This window comes from Stegostoma tigrinum, chromosome 25 (assembly GCF_030684315.1).
Source record: "Stegostoma tigrinum isolate sSteTig4 chromosome 25, sSteTig4.hap1, whole genome shotgun sequence".
NCBI lineage: Eukaryota > Metazoa > Chordata > Chondrichthyes > Orectolobiformes > Stegostomatidae > Stegostoma > Stegostoma tigrinum.
In genome coordinates, this window is record NC_081378.1 from 36,729,273 (window position 1) to 36,753,883 (window position 24,611).

Below are 24,611 nucleotides of genomic sequence, written 5' to 3' on the forward strand. Positions count from 1 at the left end.
CCATCCATATACCTTCGAAACACGAACTTTGTGCTTAAAAGAACTGTATTTAATAGCCATATCAAGACGTTCCGAATCAGGGACGTGCAGAGTGGTCCAAATACGTTGCAGTCTGTTCTGGATCTCCTCTAGATCTTCTTGGTAAGGTTTCTTCCCAAGCCGTTTCTGAACCTGTACATAGTCCTATAATTGGAAGGAATAAAAACATGCATTACAGGTTGTCATTTTTGTTTTAAACACACACTTGAAGCATTTTTATAAGATAAACCAAAAAATTCTCCATTCAAAAGCTTAGGTTTATCTATTGTATCCCATTCTGAGCCATTTGGTACTGTGATTTAGTTGATAATTTTTTTGGCTTTCTTATAGGAGATGTACAGCATTCATTGCTGCAGGGGCTTTGGCAAAAGTCTGGACTGAATGGGACAGGACAGGTTCTTCTGATATTCCTTCCTGTGAGGAATCACTGGTGACGTGGTTGAGATTGCAAATTCAGAAGGCAACGGCTCAACGTGAAGTCACTATATATGGAGTGAAGAAGAAACAATCGGAAATAATTATAAAGTTAAAACGATTTCAGAAAGGAAAATCATATATAATAAACTTGATGAATGCTCTTTTAACAGATATAATAGGTAGAAAAAATTGAATCAAATATGACTGCATGATTTTTCACTCAGGAGGCTACACTGATGAAAATTAAATGCATAATTAGAAAATGATGGAAAATTGGATGAAAACCTGGATAGGTGGAGGAACAAAAGGTAGGATGGAGTATTGGGAGCACTGTGAAGCATACCACAGGTTTTGGTCCTGAACCTTTTTGTTTCATTAATGATTTAGAAGTTCAACCAGAAACAATGTTTGCAGACAATATTCTGCTTTTAAAGAGGCAATGTAAATTATTTGAAAGACTAAAGGGAGGTGCAACATAGTATTGGTAAGAAGCATTTATTAAGCAATAGGAGGTTGAATGAAATTGCTCCACAGAATTTGTCTTCATTCATCTAAAGCCACAGCTTGCTAACAACTATCAATGTAGGCTCACACATGGAAAATATCCACTTTATCTAAGTACCAGACAGCGATCACAGCCCTTAAAACCTACACCTAGCAATATTCTGCAACATTGGGAAAGCACACGGCGAGAAGAATTCTCACTCAGCTTTTGAGGTGAGTTAAGAATGTCAAGTTAAGAATGTTTTTAAAAGTGTAGATGACTTCATCATTAGGGGAATCCATTTTGCAAGGAAGTTATGTCAAAACATTATACGGTCAAGCCTGGACTGGGATGCTGTGCCAAATTACATGCACTACATGCTGAAATGAAAGTCAAGGCTGCGGAGAGGGTGCAGCAGAGATTTACTCAAATAATACCAGGGATGAAGGATTTCAGTCATGTGGAAAAGTGAAGAAGTTGCAGTTGTTCTTCTTCTGTCTACGAAGGTCAAGAAAAGACTTGATAGAAACATTCAAAACTGTGAAAGGTTTTGATTGAATAAATGAGGACAACCTTTCTAGCGACAGAGGGTCTGTAACCAGAAGACACAGATGACAGGGGAGCCATTGTATGGTTCCTTTAAAGAGCCTTGAAGATACATAGGTCCTTTAGAGATCCTTCTGTGTGGTTTGATTTTATTTTATAGACATATAACATGATATGCCGATCTGAACAGGGTTATGGTGTTATGACAATTGCTCACTGAGCAAACAAATATCAAAACATACTGGTTAAGTCTGATGCCTGCTTTGATGTTATTTCTTTTTAACTCTCTGAGAAATAGCATTCCCAGAGTGCATCAAATGCAGAGTGTAGTGTCAAACAAATCTACCTCTTCAGTAATCTTCTCCATTACAAAGTATAACCAAAATTCTTTCAAACTTTACAGTTCCTTACCTTAAAAAAGTCAGAGCTGCCTAAAATTAACTGTTAATAAAATCAAAGACAACAATGCCCAAATTTATCAGCAACAACAATATACATAGTAACTATCTCTAGCAATTACATCTGAATGCAAACAATAACTCTGAGCAAATAAAAACTAAGAGAACTGCAGATGGGTGAATCAAAAACAAAAACAGAAATTGTTTGAAAAGCTCAACAGGTCTGGCAGTATCTGTGGAGGGAAATCAGAGTAACGCTTCGGGTCCAGTGACCTATCCGCAGAATGTTCGGAATACCTTTGAGAAACTGTGTATCTAGCTGATAGTACAGACAGACATTTGCTAATTAACCCATCCAGAGATGCTAATATAATTACAGCAAGTGAACAATCGCTTTTCAACTCACATCTCTAAACCTTGATTTTTAAGAACGTGTACCCAAGCATTCTAAGCTTAGTGAAGCAAATTGCAGCCCTATGGGAAAAATAAATACGTATCCCATGAGATTTACCTAAATTCCATTCTATTCTGTTCTCTTCATACAGCTAATTTAGCAGGTTAATTTGAAGTTTCTTCGGGATGGCTATACATTTTCACACATCAGAAAAAATTTGATCAGACTAATTGATCCACTTGTGACATCCAATTTATGAAAATGAGAACGCAAACAGATAGCCCCAGCAGTAAAGAGAACAATGTTGATGACTTCAATTACAACAATTTGAAATTCTTGCATGCTGCTATATTACTGGGCATCTCCTGAAATGAGAAAGTTTATCAATATTCTGTGCTTGTCGTAATTATGACGTGTATTGACATATATTAATGTTCATCTTACTCAATGTTACTGCAAGATATTTACTCACACCAGTATATGACCACCTACATTATAAAAGGACATAAAATGATATGACGCAGAAGTCATTACCTTTTCCTCGCAGTGGACAACCTTACCTTGGCAACTGCAAAAATGAAATAAAAGACCAAAATCAATACTAAAATAAAACAATTCTACATTTCCATTTAGTATTAAAGTTATATATCACAGAAAACTGCAGAAAACAATAATAACATTTAATACTACATTAACCGGTTATTTAGATTCCCCAGTAATAACTTTTACCTGATTAACAATTTAAAGAACAAAATTATAATATTCCAAACAATTTAAACACAAAGATACAAAAATAGAATAATACACAATGGAAAAATAATTTCAATTGAAATGAAGTCCCCTATGACATTGGATTTCAGAAATCTGATTTTCTCAGTTTTATAACAGACGATATTTGTATGGCAACTGGAACTCAAGCAAAGATCAACTTTCATTGATACCAGTGAGCTTGGTATGAGTATCTTGTGTTTCAAAATAGGCAGTTGTCCGAATGGAAGAACTCATATTGCAATATTAGTAGCATATAATTTTTAACTTATCTGTGAATTTTTGCTCTTCGATGCAACTGCATTATTTAAAATTATCATGCTCAACACCTGCTTTCAAATATTCCATACACTCAGGTCTGCAACTGTGTTTAATTATATGTTTTCACCTAATCGGAACATTTGTTAATAGCTCAAACATTGTGGTCACCAAGTATGTGCAGCATCATTTATTTTGTGAGATACTGTGACACAGTATGTGCGCAAAGGAAAATGGTTAGAGAAATTTATTGTCTGAAAATCATTAGGCTGAATAAGTGGTAGGTAGCATGGACATTCTTCTCCTGTTCTGAAAATGCATTGACCATAATGGATTGGGCTTTTCCATAACTGTGTGCTGTGTGCAAAATAGAAACATCCTATTAAACTCATACAGGGTCATATAAATGACGTGCAATGAGATCCATGCTTCTATTTTTTTTCATTAATAGGATGAAGGCATCACTGGCTGGGCAGCATTTACTACTCATCCCTAATCAAGAGTCAACTTGCATCCACTTTGCAGTAAAGACCTAAATTTGCGTGTTGCATCCTCAAATGCAACATCACAAGTGACTAACCCCTACAATTTACAACAACTAGTGAGGCAGTATAAGTCCTAAGAGACTGACATGCATGGTCACAGACATTCATCCCAACCATGGCAGAGAAGGAAAAACTGCTGATTTGCTTTACAGACAGACATCTGGAGGTCGGTGGTTGATAGTGCGATACAGAGGAGGGCCATCTTCTTCAACCAAGACCAATAGAGACGGCCACAACACAAGACTTGCCAGTCTGGTTTGAGGGTACCACCCAGGGCAGTACAATTCACATAGTCCAGTGGAATGTCCAGCAATAATTAAAAGAGGGTTGATAAATTTCTCCACTCCACCACTATAAGTGCCACCACCTGCTTCTGCTACTGCACTCACCTCCCAACTCATGCTCTACCACTCTTACTATCCTCCCTCACTCGCTCTTGTCATCACCAGCATTTCTCACACATGCACACACCGAACACTCCTCTACCACTAATCCTGCATGACCTCTGCACTGTCTACTCGCTCAGTCACCCATTCAGTTTACCTCACCACATTAAACCACCTGCAACAGCAGCAAGTGTCCCACCCACTTTCATCCAACTCACCTCCTCACTTTCTTTCCTTCCAACAGAAAATAACTTTGAAAGGGTAGATGATTAAATGCTGGTTATTCATCTCCTCACTCACTACAAGGCAAGGATACTGGGGCCTGCCAGTGAAGACTGGACTCCTCCTGCAGGGTTGTGAAAACGTCCATTTTCTTGCATACAGATATGAAGTATTATTCGTTGTTGTGTTACTCTTCTTCACCCCTACCACACATTTAATGTTAATATGCCTCAACTTTTATCCTTTGGTCACACATTCCCTCTTTTGTCTTCTTTAGGCATTGGTGGGATGTCCACAGTGTCTGCCGTCAAGAGGTCCATCCAGCAAAACATGCTCTCCTCCAGGAGGATGCACTTGTCTCAGGGCAGTATGTCTGGTCCCTCTATATAAAAAGATTCCAGGGTTGCCTGACCAAATTTCCAAGGCCAACAACTCCCCTATAGGACAGACATCCTACACGCCAACTGCAAAATCTGGTGCAGCACTGTGACATAGCAGGATGGAAAGAAAGACAATGACTTGTGAAGCGAGTGGCTCCACTATCATATGTAGGCAATGGTTAAATCATTGTTTGCTGCTACTTTGGCAACTAGGCTCCATTTTATCAAGAAGACAAACATCATGACTTGCATTACATGCATCAGTAGAATTCATCTGTCATCTTGCAATGCTATGATTAGGATTGCTTGGGTCAAAGCTGTACAATACACAAAACTGGTTAATGCCAAAGCTTCACAAAATGTGTTCTGCTCACTGTATATTTTTCTTCAGTGTAAGGGTATTTCTGTAATGCTGTTGCCCTTTTAAGGACCTCACATCACGTGAGCTTAAATGGATCTCCTTTACAGAATAAAACATATAACCTGCCCACTTTGGGTGTGGTCACAGCCACCATCATCTCCGTTGCACACTTGTTATTGAAAGCCCAATGGGAGACAACAGAAGTTAGTCCTCAAATAGTGAGTCTCAGGCTCGGCCTTTCTGTCTTGGTGAATTGCCATGTGGAAATATCCCCTTCCTGGTAGCCCTACTCATCACCTCCACAGGCCTTGTACTTCCCCAGTTCCTGACAAAACCCATCTATCATGTCTCCTCATCTAGTCTTCATCTGTCCACTTTACCACCCCAACCCCGTACATATACAGTAGCCATGTCAGTATTGTAGTGCACTCTCTCCTTATCGAAGCCAGCAGTCTTGCTCACCATCAATGACTGTGCCTCTTGCATAACCCTTTTCCTTCCCATGCTCGATTGCCTCTCCCCACTTTACACATTGAGCTAGCCCCTTCAGTATTGTAATTCCTTCTGCATTCCAGCAATATGACTCAAATCAACACAATTAATTCTTTAGCGTTCAGTAGCTGGAATGAGACTCCTCCATTCTCTGAGCCTTGATGCAGATTGCCAAGTGTATCTGTCATTTTCTAGTCAATCTTCATTAGCCTTCCTCTGAAAGCTTAAGGCTGTGAAGTCAGCTCCTGAATCCCCTGGACAAGACTAAATATATAATCACTTCCTCTGGTTAGGCATCCTATTCCGCTGCCTTCTCTTAATGCAATCCCAGTCCAATGCTCACATGGTTCTTGGCAATGGAAATATGCAGCATTCTTTGTCAAACATGCTGGACAGTCTCTTATCAAGCTATTCTCTAGACAGCTCTTTTGTACAAGATAGACTACCATAGAAAAAATGTTTACTGGGAACAAACATTCTACCTTGTGACAGTGGTTCTTTTCCAAGGCCACCAAGCATTACAGAGTTAATATTCCATGATCCAGTAACAAATTCCTCTTTTAGGTGGCGAATTTCTGCAATTTCCATTTCTTGCTTCCTGTTTGAAGAAATGAAAAAAGATTAATTAGATCCTTAGGCCCACAAATGATTAAAAGTAGAAGCCATAACAGCCCAAATACTGTAGTGGTTTTGACGACAAACATGTCAGCAGCCACTAGCATTACAACTCTGAAAGGTCAGCAGTTTCAGCACTTTGCACATGCACAGGGTAACAGAAATTCTCAGCCAATGGCACTGTGGTTCGACTTACAGCACACGGCCTGCAGCAATTGAAGAATACAGATCATCACCATCTTCTCAAGGGCAACTAGGGATGAGATATAAATGTTGGAACAACCAGCAATGCACAAATCTCATGAATGAATAAAAATAAAATCACTAGCCCCTGTCAGTCATTCTATTCTCCTGCTGAAGATCATCTCCCAGGGGAAGAATGAATGAAAGCAAAAAAAAACCTTTTAGAAGCTCTGGGCTATCTAGGTTTAATATTACTTCCACTCAGCCTCAATTGTCCACATTTTATAATTATGTAATGTCAACTTTCTCCATTACAATGAAAATCACATTTGATTCTACATATATTTCAGCTTTCAACTAAATCCAATTATAATTATTTATTTGTTGCATGAAAATTTAAACTAAAAATAAGATAATTTACTGATTTGTTATCTGTAAGAATGTTTCAATATTATCACGTAATAACTTGCCTTTTTATATTCATTCATACAGACATGGGCATTACCATCAAGGCCAGCATTTACTGTCCACCCTTGAAAAGGTAGTCATGATTGCTCTCTTGAATCACTGAAATGCTTGGGGTCTGGGTATACCCACAGTTCAATTAGGAAGTGAGGTCTAGGTTTTGACCCACCAGCAGTGAAATAACGGCCATACAACTGCAAGTCCATTGTAGCATGGAGGGAACTTGTGGTTGGTGATGTTCCCATGCAACAGCTGCCCTTCTTCTTTCAGGTGATGGAGGTCACAAGTTTGAAGATGCTGTTGATGGAATCTGAGCGAGTTGCTGCATTGCATCTTGTGGAAGTATTGCATGTCAATGCCGACTGGAGTCAATGTTGAAGGTGGGACTGAGGCAAGTGGGGAGTATTCCAAAACATGCCTGATATATGCCTTCAATGATGGACAGGCACTGGGAAATGGAGAGGAGTTACTTACAACAGAACTCCTAGCCTCTGCCTTGCTCTTGTAGTCACAATATTCATGTGAGTGGTCCAGTTCACTTTCTGGTCAGTGATTGATAGTTTGGTTCATAATGATGACGCATTGTAATGCCAAGGGGAAATGGTTAGATTCTCTCAATTTGGTCTTGGTTATTGCTTGGCACTTGTGTGACACAAACGTTAATTTCCATTATCAGTCCAAGCCTGGATACTGTCCAGGTCTTGCTACATATGGATATGGGCTGTCTATGTATCAGTACACGAGGGGTAGCGAATAGTGCTGAAAAATATGCTGTTAGGTATTACAGTGTTGAAGGCAACTCCCTCCTGCCCATACACTATTGTGCCACCACCTCTGAAGGGTTATCCTGCCAGTACGACCCAGAAATGGCAATGGTGGTATCAGCAGCATGCTCTACAATATACAATTCTGTAAGATTGTGTCAAACTGTTGCTTCACTGATCTGTTTGACAGTTCTCCGAAATCGGCACAAGCCTCTTCATGTTAGTCAGGAGGACTTAACAGGTTTAAGCCAGCTAGATTTGCTCATGTCATTTCCAGTGCATTGGGTAAGAAAGGCTTCATTCATCTCTTACACGTAATAGTTATATATAACTATGTGACTTGCTTGTTAAGAGAACCACAAGGTGGGTCTGGAGTCATATGTGGCCATACCAAGGATGATAGACCATGTAAGACTTCTGTCTCCAAAGGGTATTAGTGATGCAGCTGGGTTTGTACAGCCATCACGATTCCAGATTTATAAAGTGAATTCAAATTTCATCATCTGCCATTGTGGGAGTTAAACCCCTGCCCCCCAAAACTTTAGCCTCAACCTCTGTATTATCAGTTCAGTGACATGTCGTATTACTGCCACTGCACACTGTGTAATCACATAAATTAACAGCAGATTTAAAGCAATGCCGGGAAAGGTATAATCTGTACAAAAGAGACTGCTAGATTTTTAGCGTGCTTTCTTCAAGTTCAGTGCCGGGTACCACCGTTTTGTTTCTGACTGTACAATCTAGCCGGATTTGATCAGGATTTTAAATGATGATAGTTAATTCTAATTTAAAATACTCTACATCCATGAATTAAATTCTATGTAGAAGCTATTTACTGTTTCAATTCTGCTTCTTGAGCAAGAAGTGCACTTATTGCCTCATCTCCTTCATCCTCACTGTCATATAAATGAAAGGCAACTCTTAAGTAGTCCGTGCCCTGCAGAAATAAAAGATAAAGATTAATTCTATTAAATGCTAGCTGTTGATATACATACCATTGTTTTGTTTCTCCTTTCCTAAGTGATTAAATGGTTCAGATGGAGATTAGAGCATTGTCCATGTCCAAAAGTTGTTACAGCTCCAAGAAGTTAAATGTGTAGAATGGACATGACTCCAATTTGACTGTGTAAATTTAAGTACAGGCAAAACAGTATATAAAAAAAAACTCCAGTCACTGCTTTTATTATGCTTTAGAAAGTTTCAGTACTATAAATAGACATGAAGTAGAAAGGTTTTTAAAAGTATATCACTGACGGTCTGTCATGAAGTCAGAAGTCACATGACACCAGGTTATAGTCTAACATGTTTATTTAAAATCACGAGCTTTTAAACCATTGTTCCTTTGTCACCTCATCCAACACTAGCACCTTCACATCAGGTCTATAATGTCAATAAGGTTGGATATATTGCACAATTTTTTTTATTAGAATGAGATACAAATTGTACACTTTTAAAAAGGCAAATTTATTTTGAGTGTAACATATTGAGCAGAATTGAGGAGTACAACAGAATTGCTTAGGCCTGCTAGTTCCCCTCCAAGCTATACATCACCCTGACTTTGGTCTGTATTGCTGTTTCTTAATTGACATGGGATTAAAATCCCTTCCTAATGGCAATGTAGGCATTCCAACACCCCGAGGACTGCAGTAATTCAAGAAAGAAACTCATCGTCACCTTCTATGGGGCAGTTGGGGCCAGGCAATAAATAAAAAATTGAGTGAGTGCTGCACTACGGAAGATGTCAAAAGAAAGATATCCCAGAATATTCAATGTGCCCAAAATGGGCACAGCGCTCATAATGTGCTGTTGAACTATGTCCACTGCTTCTGTTGCAGGCTCACGCAAACTTTGCACTGTCTGCATATTTGCATGATTACAGTAAGCAGGCAATATAAAACACCTTGTAGAGTGGTAGGGTGGCTGCATAGCTGAGAAGGGGGTTCAAAATCATGAGCAGTCACCACAAGTTCAATCTAACTAGACTACACCATCTAATGGGGAAATATATTTTAATTGGAGCTAGTGCTGGAAGTGGCTGGAGAGGAATACCTGTTGTACAAGAAGCATTGCAAAGACACAACGGGGGAGGGAGCAAGTTCCGAGGTACAGGGGAGATGTTGGAGGTTCTAGGGGCTTAATCCTACCACTGTAAGTGAAGTTTAAAATTTGTTTAATAAATTAGTAATGGTGACCAGGGCCGAATCATCCAACCCTGAATAATGTAGGTATTAACAAAAAGGTCAGTATGGAGATTAGCATCGTGACAGATTAGCAGTGAGGAGCTTCTCAACATCAAAGGCAAGAAGTTTTCCAACCAGGATGAGATACTGGCCCATCAGCATTAGGAGGCCTATCTACATGCAATAACATCTCATCATTAGTGAATTTTGCCTCATTTAGAATCATATGCTGTACAGTGTGAAAACAGACCTTTTGGTCCAACTTGTCCTTGCCAACCAGATATCCTAAATTAATTTTGTCCCAGTTGCCAGCATTTGGTCCATATTGCTCTAAACCCCTCCTATTCATAGATCCATCCACATTTCTTTAAATGTTGTAATTGTATCTGCCTCCACACTTCTTCTGCATACATGTACCACACTCCACATGAACAAGTTGCCCCTTAAGTCCCCTTTAAATCTTTCTCCTCTTACCTTAAACCTATAAACTTCCCCATCCTGGGAAAAGGTATCCGCTATTTACCCTTTCCATGCCCCTCGTGATTTTATAAACCTCAATAAGTTCACCCCTTGGCCTCCAACCCTCCGGGAAAAATGGCCCCAGCCTATTCAGCCTCTCAAATACTCCAACCCTAGTAATATCCTTGCAAATCTTTTCCGAACCCTTTCAAGTTTAGCAACGTCCTTCCTATAGCAGGGTGACCAGAATTGACTGCAGCATTCCAAAGGTGGTCTAACCAAAGTTCTGTACAGCTGCTATATGACAAAGAACAAAGAAACCTACAGCACAGGAACAGGCCCTTCGGCCCTCCAAGCCTGCACCGATCAAGCTCCTCTGTCTAACCAGCTCTAACCTGACCTCCCAACTCCTATACTCAATGCACTGCCCAATAAAGGCAAGCATACCAAATGCTTTCTTCACTACCCTATCTACCTGTGATTCCACTTTCAAGGAACAATGAACTTCATGGTTTCTTTGTTCAGCAACAATCCCCAGGATTTCACATTTATCTAAATTAAATTCCATCTGCTACTCCTTAGCCAAACTGGCCCATCTGACCAAGGTCCCGTTGTACTCTGAGGTATGCTTCTTGGCTGTCCAATACACCACCAATTTGGAGTCACCTGCAAACTTACTAACCATACCTCCTATATTCACATCCAAATAATTTATACAAATAGGAAAAGCAGTGGGTCCAGCATTGATTCTTGTGGCACATCGCTGGTCACAGGTTTCAAGTGTGAAAAGCAACCCTCCATCACCACCCACTGTCTTCTACCTTCGAGCCAGTTCTATATCCAAATGCCCAATTCACCCTGTATTCCATGTGATTTAACCTTGCTAACCTGTTTATTTGCAATTTCTCAGTTTCCCACCCACCAAAGGGAAACTGGATGCCAACAATTCCTGATATGACAGTCAGAGTGATTAAGTGTCAACTGTAGTTCACCGCACAGTCTTCTGGACCTTCATCTTGCATTGCAATCAGCAATACCTCAGGGCATGAAACCCATATCACAACTTACTGAGATTCTGGCATCCATATGTACCACCACGTCATAGCTGATCTCTGATCCATTTTCAAAATGGATCTGCATTTTGGAGCACATGGCAAGTATCATTGTAATGTTGCCATTAGGGCACTTTGCACACAAGGACGGAAACCCTTCTATGGATTGGATCATGCTGCATCTCAGGTTTCCTCATATGCTCTCTTCATATTTAATCACTTTGCTCTTTTGTGAATAATCACAACATCCCAGCTTTGCCTTGCCATTTTATGCTTTGTCACCTCAGCCAGAACTTAAAGATTCACTACTTCCGCCTTGCCTTGCTATTTAACATTGGCCAAGTCAGGCAGCTTGCACAGTTAGTCAAGGGGGTTAACACGTTGCTGTAAGGCACTGTGCTATATATCAATCTCAAAGTTTGTCATGTGCCAGCACTGTACATAGCAAACATGCTGCGTGTGCATCAAGCAAATGGCTGGAACATAAAATCTAAGATAAGTGGTCCTCGTTCAAGGGAACCAACCTACAATCAGTATGTCAAGGGTTTTATCCACAATCTGTTCATGGGCTTGGACACAGTCATCTGGTCAGTTGGGACTGTCAGCGTCAGGGGTTTGTATCACTACAGTCCAGGAAGTGAGCCTGAGGGAATCCTGCAGGTTGAGCTTAATCAATCTGGGGAGTTCAGCACAGTCGAGTCAGAGATCTGGCAGTTATCCGTTGGAGTTGTCTGTGCAAGTCAGTGAGCTGAGCAGATAATCATTAGTCTGTGCAACAAAAGTCAAGGGAAGTTATCAAGAGCCACTGTTGAGACAGAGAAGTGTAGAAACTCAATTCTGTGGACTGGAAGCAGGACGCCAGGATACAGAGGGGACAATAACTGTGAAGGGTTTAAAGTAAACTCCATTTATATGAGGGTGGGTGGGGAGAAGAGGGATGTTTAGCATGACGGTCGGCCTGATTAAACTGAACGGCTAGAACTCAGGGGGTAATATTCAAGAGCTGGAGGCAAGTCAAAGTGTTAACTTGCAGAGGTTCAGTACTGATGGGCTCAACAGGGTGAGCTAGGAACAAAGGAGGTTTGGCAGGGAGCCTGTGATTATCGATCTGAATGTCTAGTTCACTGTGTCAAGCTCAACCTGCACTGCTTTCCTAATTCATCCACCACGTGAATATGCAGCAGTACAAATGTAAAATGCTGCAATAAACACACAGTGTAGACAGTGCTAGTTTAAAAAAAACACACCTGTCTGAGCATACAGGCAGGATGCATGCAGTTCCCAACTGCAAAAATTCTGATCATGATCCTTCTTGACCATGTCATTGGTTGCAGCAGATTGAAGGTTTTTACCACAATTTAACCATAAGAAACCTTGACAGTAGCCACTGCAGGCCTCAATGTACAAAAATAGTCTAAGATCTCATAGGCTTCCTGGTGAATACCATCTTGAATTAGATGAAAGTGACAGACCAATCCAGCATCTGACAAGGAGAGCTACAACTGTACTCCATTCCAGCTGAAAAACAAGATAGAACAGCTGGAAATGAAAAGAATAATCAAAAAAACATCAATTCCTAAACACTGGATTGGAAGCATGGCAGCAGTGAAAAAAACCTGGAAAAATAAGCTGTGCTTAGATCCAAAAGATCTCAATTAAGTTTTGAAGAGATCTAGCCATTGAAAAAATTTACCACAACTTGTCATAGCAACGTCTTTACTACCACTAAAGGGTGGTTACTGTCAAGTGAATTTGGATGAAACCAGCAGTTTTCTTACTGCATTCTGGGCACCATTCACTCAGTACTTTCTGAATAACATTCAGAGGATACAGATGGCTACCAACGTATTCAGCTTTTCCATTTCTCCAGAAGAGTATCAACGTAGTTAGCGGTTGTCCCAGAATCTAAACTACTGTGCATGATCTGCTACTTTATAGATATCAAAACACACTGAAATCAAAATGTTGGCCTTCAAAATGCAAGGATTTGAGTACAGGAGGAAGGATGGCTTGCTGCAACTGTATGGGCTATTGAAGAGACCACCAGCGTGTTGTGTGCAGTTTTGGACTCCTTATCTGAAAAAGGATGTACTGGCAATGGAGGCAGCACAAAGAAAGTTTTCCAGACTGGTTTCTGAAATGTACGGGGAAAGACTGGATTGGTTAGCACTATATTCACTAGAATATAGAAGTATGAAGGAGGAATCTGATAGAAATCCATAAAATTCTAATGAGATTAGATCGAGCAAACGCAGGAAGGATTTTTGCAATGACCAGGGAATCCAGAACCTGGAGTCACAGTCTATGGATAAGGGGCAGGCCCTTTGGCACAGAGTTGAGGAGGAATTTCTTCATGCAGACAGCAGTGAGCCTGTGGAATTCTTTGCTACAGGAAACTATCAAGGCCGTAACGCTTTCAGGAAAGATGTTAATTTAGTTCTTAGGGCTGAAGGGATCAAAGGATATGATTAGAAAGGGTATTGAGTTAAATGATTAGCCTTGATCATACTGAATGGTGAAGCAGGCTCAAAGGACTCAGCAACCTACTGCTCCTCTATTCTATGTTTCCAAAAAAGAGAAGCCATTACAGATCATTAGCGGAATCAGTTGCGACTAAGGTCCTTGCCTGTCAGATAAAAATGAAGGTGAACTAGAAAAAGTTGCAACTGAGGAGCTCCAAGTCAAGTGCATGCACTGGTATGTGCTGACAGCAAAAGTTCTCCACCCAAATCCTGATGAGATCAGAGCTGTAGCAGATGTGGCAATTAACATATGTAAAAGCAAAGCAACAGATTCATGAACTATTTATTAAAGGTCTTCCCAAACCTGTCATCAGAGTGTGAATCTCTATACAAGTTAAAAGATCAGGGTGGGGAGCAGAGCGAGAAGGGCAGCTTCCTTGAGAATCAAGCAATGAAGTGAAAACAACACTGAGCTATTATAATGTCAATGTTTAAGTCACATTGTAGTGCGATACCAGAAACCAGATAAGGAAAAGCCCTGGTGCAGGAAAGATAACTAATTGTATCTTCATCCAGGGCATTATACAGACTGATGCCACACTCAGATTCAAAATGAATGCTTGGTTATGGTCTTTAATTGTGAACATTTTCATCAATAACTCTTTGGGAGAGATAAAATTACAGTAGAGTCTGAACATTTAAGAGTATCTTCCTCCAGCAACTTTTATCTGCTCCAAAGTTTCTGTAAAGAATGTTACTTTGTTTGCAGAGATATCTTCTGGAAATGCAACAAGCAAGGAAAGCACATATACATTTCCAACATGCTGTTGAGAGCAGTGCTCCCTGTGAAGACACCTGAGAATGCTAAGGCACAGTATGAACCTTTCAAATTCAGCAAGATACCAACAGCTTAAAATGCTCTGGAAGTCAAAAACCCAAAAGACATTGAATTTAAGAGAAAAAAAAACTTATTGCTTAAATCAAGTAAATTATACAACTTGCCAAGTGCTACAGGAAGCAGTGCTGAAAGGATGTCCTCAAACCAGGAGAATACTTCAATTGTTGTATGTGAATATTGGACATACACAGGTGGGAAATATCATTATACCAAAGAAGATGAGAAGAAAGATGCTGATACACATCAACTTAAGCCATCAAGGAAATTAGTTTAATCTGAGAAAGGTAAGAGAAGTGTTCTACTAATAGGTAATGTTTTGCCATTTACACCTACTTCTTAGTAAGTAGGTTTTGCACAATGAAAAATTAATTCATGAAAATTTTTAGCATTACTATAAAGCTTTGAAAAGGCAAAGACCTTATGTGGTATAACACAGTTGCTTCAGTCTCAACCGATTCTAAAGCAAAGTGGAATCTTACTTCGCTTCATTCCAATGTCAGATGAGGATTTAACTCCAAACTCGGTAGAGTTACCCTGAATCTCTGTTCTAGTGCTGGGCTCTGGACTGAAACACAAGCTTGTACTTACAGCCAGGATTAAAAATTAGAAAATATGAAATTAAATATTTACCATATTTGAACATAAATAATAACATTAAAATATCAAGGTTAAGTAAGTGCAGTTGGACATTAAAACTGGAAAAAAACATTTCCATTTTCCTTTGTTTATAATGTATACATTAATTTGATTAAAATAAATTTTTGTTTATCCAAAGTGTTTGAGGGAAATGAAATGATTTGGATGAAACAGAAGTCTGTTATATGCAAGAGCAAACACATTGGAAAAGGACCAAAGTCAGAGATCAAAATATAACAATACAGCCAATATTCTCCAACTGGTGCTTAGATCCAATGAGGCTCTAGATCGAAGATGTGGCTCTACAGGGTTTATTCTCTAAACTATTATGGTAGTGATGTAAAAACAAAATAGTATTAAAATATCAGTCAACAATAGAGTTTCATCACATTTGGAACTGGTTAGAACTGACATTATTTCTTAATTAATATTTAATGACATAATTAAAGGAGAGTAATCAGGGTCATCACAACAATGAGAGAAGTCACACAAAGAGAACAATTATACTCTTTCAGTTATCTAAGGTACTTAGCAGCTATATTTCTGACACAAACAAAGCACTATGAACTGCCTTGTTTGCTTTCTTTTCATGTGATAAGTAGATCACAAGTAAAAGATCAAGCTATTTTCTAATAATTGTGGAAACACTTGCAAATGTAGTAATGCATTCTTACAAAAAGGAGTATATTCATTCACAGATATAATAGGAACTGCAGATGCTGGAGAATCCAAGATAATAAAATGTGAGGCTGGACGAACACAGCAGGCCAAGCAGCATCTCAGGAGCTATTTATTCCAGAACCCTCACCCCATCCCCCTCTCTGATGAAGGGTCTTGGCCCGAAACGTCAGCTTTTGTGCTCCTGAGATGCTGCTTGGCCTGCTGTGTTCATCCAGCCTCACATTTTATTATCTTATATTCATTCACAGTTGTCTAAAGATCATAATGAAGCACTGAGTCAACAATTCAACATACCTGTATAGAAATGTTATTTAGATAATCTGACACTGAAACAAGATTTCCGGATTCATCCTTAAATTTAGATGCAGCACTTTCAGCTTCCTGCTTTATTAATAAATACCTGTAATACATTCAAAGGGATGATATAAGCAATCACGTCAAGTGCTTGACTCTCCTTGAAATATTAACTCAAAGTGGTTGCAACTCTTTATTTGTGTTACTTATAGTTGCAGGTTTAGGTCAGTGAATTGTCTTGAAATACATACAGCACCTTAGATGCATTCAGAGTAATATTTATTTTAACTAAGGTCTCAAGCACTTGACGCACTGGGTGAAACATTTTTAGAATGCAACACATACTGATTTCAGACTTGGGGCTAATGAGGGGGACAGTTTGTAATAATTCAAAATTAGCCCGAAACTACACAGACTTTTTCTGCACGTTCAAATAGAATTTGAACATCTTTACTCTGAATGGCACATGTTGAACATGTATGCTGGCTGTGGTTGGAAAAGGGTTGTTGCATTTATCAGAGATAGTGATCATAGCCATAGGCTGCATGTTGAATAACTTTGCTTTGCAATTGATCCAGAGAGTAGAAAGTCCCATATAATTAAGTAGGAATCTTAATAGAGTTTGGAATCATTCTGCAAGCCTTTGTTCAACAGACTTTCCATTCATTGCATAACAGTCCCATCTTTCCATGCCTTCCACAACTATCTCTTCACTCATAGTGCCTTAAATCTTTCAAACAACTTAACAATCACAAGCCTACCGTCAGATAACTGAGCCAGAAATTTCCTCAGAGCTGTGCTACTTTGTAGGTTCAAAGGAAGGGCAGCTGAAACACCATCTCCAGGAAACATGGAATGTAGCCTCAGGACTGGAGAGAGGCAAATGTAATTCCTCTCTTCAAGAAAGGAAATAGGAAAATCCCAGGCAATTATAGACCGGTAAGTCTCACGTCTGTCGTCTGCAAGGTGTTAGAAAGGATTCTGAGGGATAAGATTTATGACCATCTGGAAGAGCATGGCTTGATCAAATACAGTCAACACGGCTTTGTGAGGGGTAGGTCATGCCTTACAAACCTTAGAGTTTTTTGAGGATGTGACTAGAAAAGTTGATGAGGGTCTAGCTGTGGATGTGGTGTATATGGACTTCAGTAAGGCATTTGATAAGGTTCCCCATGGTAGGCTCATTCAGAAGGTCAGAAGGAATGGGATACAGGGGAACTTAGCTGCTTGGATACAGAATTGGCTGGCCAACAGAAGACAGCGAGTGGTTGTAGAAGGAAAATATTCTGCCTGGAAGTCAGTGCTGAGTGGAGTTCCACAGGGCTCTGTCCTTGGGCCTCTACTGTTTGTAATTTTTATTAATGATTTGGATGAGGGGATTGAAGGATGGGTCAGCAAGTTTGCAGACGACACAAAGGTTGGAGGTGTCGTTGACAGTGTAGAGGGCTGTTGTAGGCTGCAGCGGGACAGGATGCAGAGATGGGCTGAGAGGTGGCAGATGGAGTTCAACCTGGATAAATGCGAGGTGATGCATTTTGGAAGGTCGAATTTGAAAGCTGAGTACAGGATTAAGGATAGGATTCTTGGCAGTGTGGAGGAACAGAGGGATCTTGGTGTGCAGATACATAGATCCCTTAAAATGGTCACCCAAGTGGACAGGGTTGTTAAGAAAGCATATGGTGTTTTGGCTTTCATTAACAGGGGGATTGAGTTTAAGAGTCGTGAGATCTTGTTGCAGCTCTATAAAACTTTGGTTAGACCGCACTTGGAATACTGCGTCCAGTTCTGGGCGCCCTATTATAGGAAAGATGTGGATGCTTTGGAGAGGGTTCAGAGGAGGTTTACCAGGATGCTGCCTGGACTGGAGGGCTTATCTTATGAAGAGAGGTTGACTGAGCTCGGTCTCTTTTCATTGGAGAAAAGGAGGAGGAGAGGGGACCTAATTGAGGTATACAAGATAATGAGAGGCATAGATAGAGTTGATAGCCAGAGACTATTTCCCAGGGCAGAAATGGCTAGCACGAGGGGTCATAGTTTTAAGCTGGTTGGTGGAAAGTATAGAGGGGATGTCAGAGGCAGGTTCTTTACGCAGAGAGTTGTGAGAGCATGGAATGCGTTGCCAGCAGCAGTTGTGGAAGCAAGGTCATTGGGGTCATTTAAGAGACTGCTGGACATGTATATGGTCACAGAAATTTGAGGGTGCATACATGAGGATCAATGGTCGGCACAACATTGTGGGCTGAAGGGCCTGTTCTGTGCTGTACTGTTCTATGTTCTATGTTCTAGGATAAGGGAATAATTACTCAAGACTGTGATGGGGAGAAATCACTCACTCACTGGTTGTAACTCTCTGGAATTCCCTACTACAGAGAACTGTGGATGTTCTATCATTTGAAATATTCGAGGCTGAGATCAATAGACATTAGATCTTTTGAAAAATCAAGGGACATAGTAAGCAAGTTTAGTTGAGACTATAAGTGGACTTCGTCAATGATCACAATCAATGGTAGATCTGGCTCATAAGGTCGAATGCTCTATTCCTGCTCCTATCTCCAACGCTCTAAAACGCTGCAGACCTCTTGTAGCAGCAGCAATTTTCAAGTGAGAAACTGTTAAGTTCCCAATCACAAGGGGCCTGGAGCTCCCAGAGTTTGCGCAATCATCTTTTTCTGAAAAACAGACAAGCGTAAGCAAATTAATCAGGCAGATTCTCTCCACACAATGTCCTAATTTCAGTCAGTCTTTTGGCCCGTCAGAAAATCTGAGCTATAGAATCATGAAAATTATGGTCCATTATTCCTATACCACTACTAGTTTTTCAACTGAAAATACTCCCAATCCATTTCCAACTATGTTATATTCTTCTTGTTCAACTACTTCACTCATTGCCTTTGAATTATGGTATACAGCTTCTGTATCAATGGTCATTTTAAAGTCTGATAATGGTGATCAACTCAGCCACCTTCATCTTCACAGCTTTGTTGCTGTAGTGATAATCTTCAGGCTATTACACTCATTGCTGCGTAATTAATGGCATGAAAAATCAAGTTCCAAAGCCCTCCACCACCTATTACTCCCTATCCCTGCTCCACCCACCACTACTAACCCCAACAGTTCTGAGCTTGGCCAGCAGAGCATTAGGATGAAAGTTCAGTGAGGGGCAGTGATTTTGGTATGCGTGACACAAAATAGATCTCAGCTGACCAGTGTGTGAACTCTCATTTATGTCCCAGTCAAGAAGAAAGAATGCACAGTCCAAAGAATCTGCATAACCAGGAATATGATGATTCATCTTCAGAATGTTACATTGGGAATGGCTCGACTACCCTGAATCCTGCAACATTAAACAGTACATAGGGGGCACACAATCCCAGGAGATAAATGGAAGTAGCACCACTGGCCTGCACAAAAGTACTGACCAGATAACCATCTAGTCAGCTTCAGCAAGTGGCTTCAACATGGTCAAATCGATCATTGCAATATATACGGGAAAAGGAACTAGGTTAAATACGCTGGAAAAAACAATCTAAGATATCAAATTGAATAGGGCTACAAGGGGCAATAGGAATAAGGAGGGAGGTTGTGGGGAGTTGCTGCAGCAGGAGATCCAATCTGCTTCCTCGCTATCTTAGCGGCTGCAGCTTGACCAATGTCTTCAGCGTTAATGATGGAGGTGTGGTGATTCCACTTCCTCAGGAATTTGGACAGTCCTTGGAATGGGACCCAGTACTCAGGAGTTGAGACAGTTTCTTGGCTGTGGCACTGTAGTGGCTGTGGCAGGAGTTGTAATGGCTGTTGCTTGTTAGATGTTTTTGGGGTCGACAACTTGATGGGATCTTTTCCATTCTCCTGGCAGTGATGCAGTGGCTTTAGCTTTGTCAATTGCGGTACGTGGGTCCTGCCCAAGATCTTTATGGCAGCAGCAAGGGGCTGTTTCAGAGGCGTTGTCTTAACTTTGTCTCAATTATTTCTTTTTATAATTTCTGTATTTAAAATGGCACCAGATTCCGGTAACTTATACACTTTTCACTGTTTTTATAAATACAAGTGACAATAAATTCCTATAAATATAAATTACTAATTACTGTAAATAATTTGTGCAAATACATAAGAAGCAGAATTATACATTATATCAAATCTTACATTCAGTTTGGGGAAGAGAGGAATGGGGCCAAAGCTAGTATTTTAACTTAATTAAGGGCAATTATAAGGACATCAAAGCCAGGCTATCTCAAGTTTACAGGCAAATTAGCTTCAGGGGCGGGTCTGTACAAATGTTGTGGCAGATACTTTAAGGAGCTATTTTAATATACATGAAATAGTGATATTCCAAAAAGGTAAAGAAATTCCAAGCGAGGAACCACCATATTTGGTTAATAAGAAGGTTAAAGTTAGCATTAAACTTAAAGAAAAAACATAATTGTGCAAAAATGGATGGCAGGTCAGAAGCCCCACAAAACCTGCAAACAAAGAATAGACAATGACCCACCAGGTAGTGGTGCCACCAAGGCAGCTAGCACACAAAATTCCAATTACTAGACATGAGGATATACACAAATCCCAAGCCTGCATCAGCCAATACTTTTACTGGTCACAGCTCCATTTGGATGAAGTAAATATTTTCAGAAGCTTACACACATGCTAGGTAAACTCTAACCCACATTAAAGCCTGCACCAATGATTCCCGTTCCACACTGCTAGGGGTATCCTCATGATTGGGAAAGGATTGTTTTCTCCTGCTCACCATCGGCTATGCAATCAATAAATCCACAGAGATAACGTGGTGTAAAGCTGGATGAACACGGCAGGCCAAGCAGCAGAGGAGCAGGAAAGCTGACATTTCGGGCCTAGGCTCTTCTTCAGAAATTCACCACAATAAATCCACAGGTTTTGTTCCATCTGAATCAGTTTATGGGCATCAAGTACAAGAGCCTCCGAAACGATCTCAATGAAAGGTCTTTAGAACGGAAGGAGGAAGCCTCTGTGTTAGACTATATAGCGGAGTTCTGACAGTGACTCTTGCAAGCCTGGGAAATGGCTCAAGAACACTTCAAAAGCTCCCAAATAGTGACTGAAACACGAAGTAGACAAACATGTTAGAATCTGAACATTTCAACCAGGAATCCATTTGTTATTGCTCCGGGTTCATTGAGAGTTGCCACCAAAAAGCTTCGGAAGTGCTGTTTAACTGACATATTAGCATGATAAAGCAATATCATTGCTGAAAAGAAAACAAGCAGGTAACTAATCCAGAGAACAATGGTCACAATGGGGATTAATTAGAGGAAGATGTGAGTTAGGCCCTCACTGGACCTCTACAATCTAACTGAACAATACAGAAGTATTAGCAAACTTAGACTCTTTATTCACCCAAGTAAGTGCAGAATGCAAATTTAACAGGGCTGTTCACTGCCCTCAAGAATTTATACAGAGATAAGATAGGCTGCACTAACCCAACACTAATCAATGTGGCCTTGCCAATAACATCCCTATCATAAGCCCAGAAAAGCTGGCCCAAGTAACATAACAAGTGCACATAGTGAGGCAAGGAGGAGTACTGTCTAGTGCTTCAAAGGTGGAAGAAGTAATACAGTTCCCCATTCCCTCAGCAAAATGGGAAATTGTGAGGTTCTTGGGAATGTGTCAATTCTACCAAAAGCTTGCCATACACTTTTGTACGGTTGTGTACCGCTGAGAGATCTACTACAGAAAAGCAGAAAAGGTAGTTTGGACTGAGAAATGTCAAACTGCTTTTGAAAAGCTGAAGGTCACATTTACAAGTAAGCCTATGATTGCAGCTCCTATCTTTAAAAAAGCTTTGAAAGTAACCATTGATGCTTGTGGTGCTGATGCATGCACTCCTTCAGGAAGATAAATCCAAAATAAGGGGTTCAATCTGGAAGTACTCCACTACAGAGAAAGAATCTCTTGGTTTATCACTAGCTCTCTTCAACACGTCAAGATAATGTTGCAAGTGCCGAGAGTACAAAACCCACACTGACCACAGCTTTTGTGGGAAGATTTCAAGACCAAAAGCTAAGTTAATTCTATGTTTTTAATTTTTAATTATATTCCTTCAACTACACCACCTGAAAATTAACAACATTACGATGAAATCAAAATTGATTGCAGACACCCTGTCCAGAATCTAGAGACCCAAGTGGAATTGAAGAGGAACTGACCAAGGCTAAAAGAATGAAAAAGTTTGAAAGTGTGTTTGTTGTTTTATATATTCACCTCTTTTTCACTCTTTGTAATGAAATGGAAAGGAATCTCATTTAATTCTTCTGGCAGGAAACGTGAGTTGATGATGGGTCAAAATTTCTAAATATAATGAGCATTTTGGTCCTTAATTCCAAAATATGTTTTATGAAAAAACAGATTGCTATACAAATAAGATATAGATTTATTGTCACATATAAAAGGACAGTGAAAAATGTTTTCTCACATGTTATACAAACTATTTAAAAGGAATCAGGACAAATGAATTCCTGTCAGCCGACAAAACCAATAATCCAGCCATTCAACCTCCAAAGTCAAGTGCTGCCATGCTCCTGCCCCACCTTGACACACTGAATATAATATAAAATTTTACTGAAATAAAGTTCATCTTTCTCTCTTCTTCTTGATAACCAGAGGTCCAAAAGAAAAATCTGTATGGGGTACATTGGATACACCAACTAAAGAAACTCAAATAAAACTTCAAACAGGTTGAACTGTGATCTCTTGCAACCACAAGGGTAACAATGAGCTGATGACCCCCTACTCAACAGAAAATCACCCCCTGCAGATTATGTCCCAAACAGGAGTTATGTTTTGATTTTTGCCTTTGAAGAACACACAAGGACAGGGATTAAAAAGCCAGTTTCAACCCTATCGGAATGTGCTAGCAGAACAGAGCATTCACACATGTATTGGTCTGTGATCAATCATGAGCATGCTGTGAAGGCCACAGTTGAAGCAGCACCCCCTAGTTAGCCCTGTAGCGCAGGTAAAGACCCTGCTTCATTCTGAGTGCTAAAGATCATCTAACCAGCAAGAAAATGAAAAGACGACTGTTTCTCACTCTGAGTGCTACAAACTATTTAAAAAGGAATCATGACAAAGGAACTTCAGGCAGCCAACAAAACCAAGAAACCAGCCACTCAACCTCCAACATTAACACCACTGGCAACCTCCACTGGTACGGCTGCCAACGGATAACTGTCTGCTCTTTGTGGACAATTCAGAGATTGATTTTTTAAAAGCTTTTATTCTTTTGGACTCACCGGTATTTTCTAATGTCTTTTTCTACCATGTATGTTGCATTACTAATTCTGCTTGCATTTAGAGATTAATAAATTGATCATTTTCATAGATTCGAGAAAGCCATTTAAATTGGATTCATTTAAAACACATGTTAATTTGGGCCTGAGAGATAGGTACTGAAAAAGGTGACCTTTGTCACTAACCTTGTTTTTTCCTTAATTGATTCAATGGGATGAGGGGCATCACTGGCTAGGCAACATTTATTGCCCATTCCTAACTGCCCAGAGGGCAGTTAAGAGTCGACCACATTGCTATGGTTTTGGAGTCACAAGTAGGCTAGACCAGGTAAGGATTACACTGTCCTTTCGTGAAGGACATTAGTGAACCAGATGGGATTTTGCTTGACAATCGGGCAATGGTTTCACAATCATTGGTAGATTCTCAATTCCAGATGTTTATTGAATTCAATTTCCACCACCTGCTGTGGGTCTCTGGATTAACAGTCCAGTGATAATACCACGAGGCCATTGCCTTCCCTGTCGGGAAGCAAGAAACAAGAGACAGAAAGTAAGCATAAATGGGTTGTTTTCTGTTCAGCAAGACATAATGTGTAGTACATCACAGGGATCAATGCTGGGGTTTCTACATTTTACAAATTTCTAGAAATGGCACCGACGAAGGAACAAAACTTACACTTACTAAATATGCTGATGACTCAAAGGTAGGCAAGTAATTGAGTTGAGAAGAAGATATATAAGAAAGCTACAAAGATTTGGCCAATAGGCTTTATTAAGGAAAATATAAAATTGTTCTTTTCGGCGATTATAATGAAAAAACGAGCACTTTATCTCAACAGTGAGTGCATGCGGGATCTGGGTGTATTATTGCAAGTAATTAGAAAGGCAAACAGAATGTTTTTACTTATTGCAAAAGGAATTGAAAACAAAAGCAGGGAGGTTATGCTTCTGTCATAGAGGACACTGG

At 40.0% G+C, this 24,611-nt stretch overlaps 1 protein-coding gene across 3 annotated transcripts in view; it reads right to left on the reverse strand.

Annotated features, from left to right (window-relative positions):
- ccdc87 (coiled-coil domain containing 87) overlaps positions 1–24,611 on the reverse strand; it is a 77,519-nt gene that overhangs the window by 21,876 nt on the left and 31,032 nt on the right. For 2 of the 3 annotated variants that reach the window (XM_059654640.1, XM_059654642.1), the window contains 4 exons: positions 16,380–16,485; positions 8,554–8,654; positions 6,173–6,288; positions 13–2,846 (listed from right to left, as the gene is read on the reverse strand). In XM_059654640.1, the coding sequence (XP_059510623.1) occupies positions 2,809–2,846; positions 6,173–6,288; positions 8,554–8,654; positions 16,380–16,485 (361 nt within the window). In that variant the 3' untranslated portion in view covers positions 13–2,808. Of the gene's footprint in view, positions 1–12; positions 2,847–6,172; positions 6,289–8,553; positions 8,655–8,712; positions 8,840–16,379; positions 16,486–24,611 lie in introns of those variants that run through there. The other variant, XM_059654641.1, reaches the window with a different exon arrangement.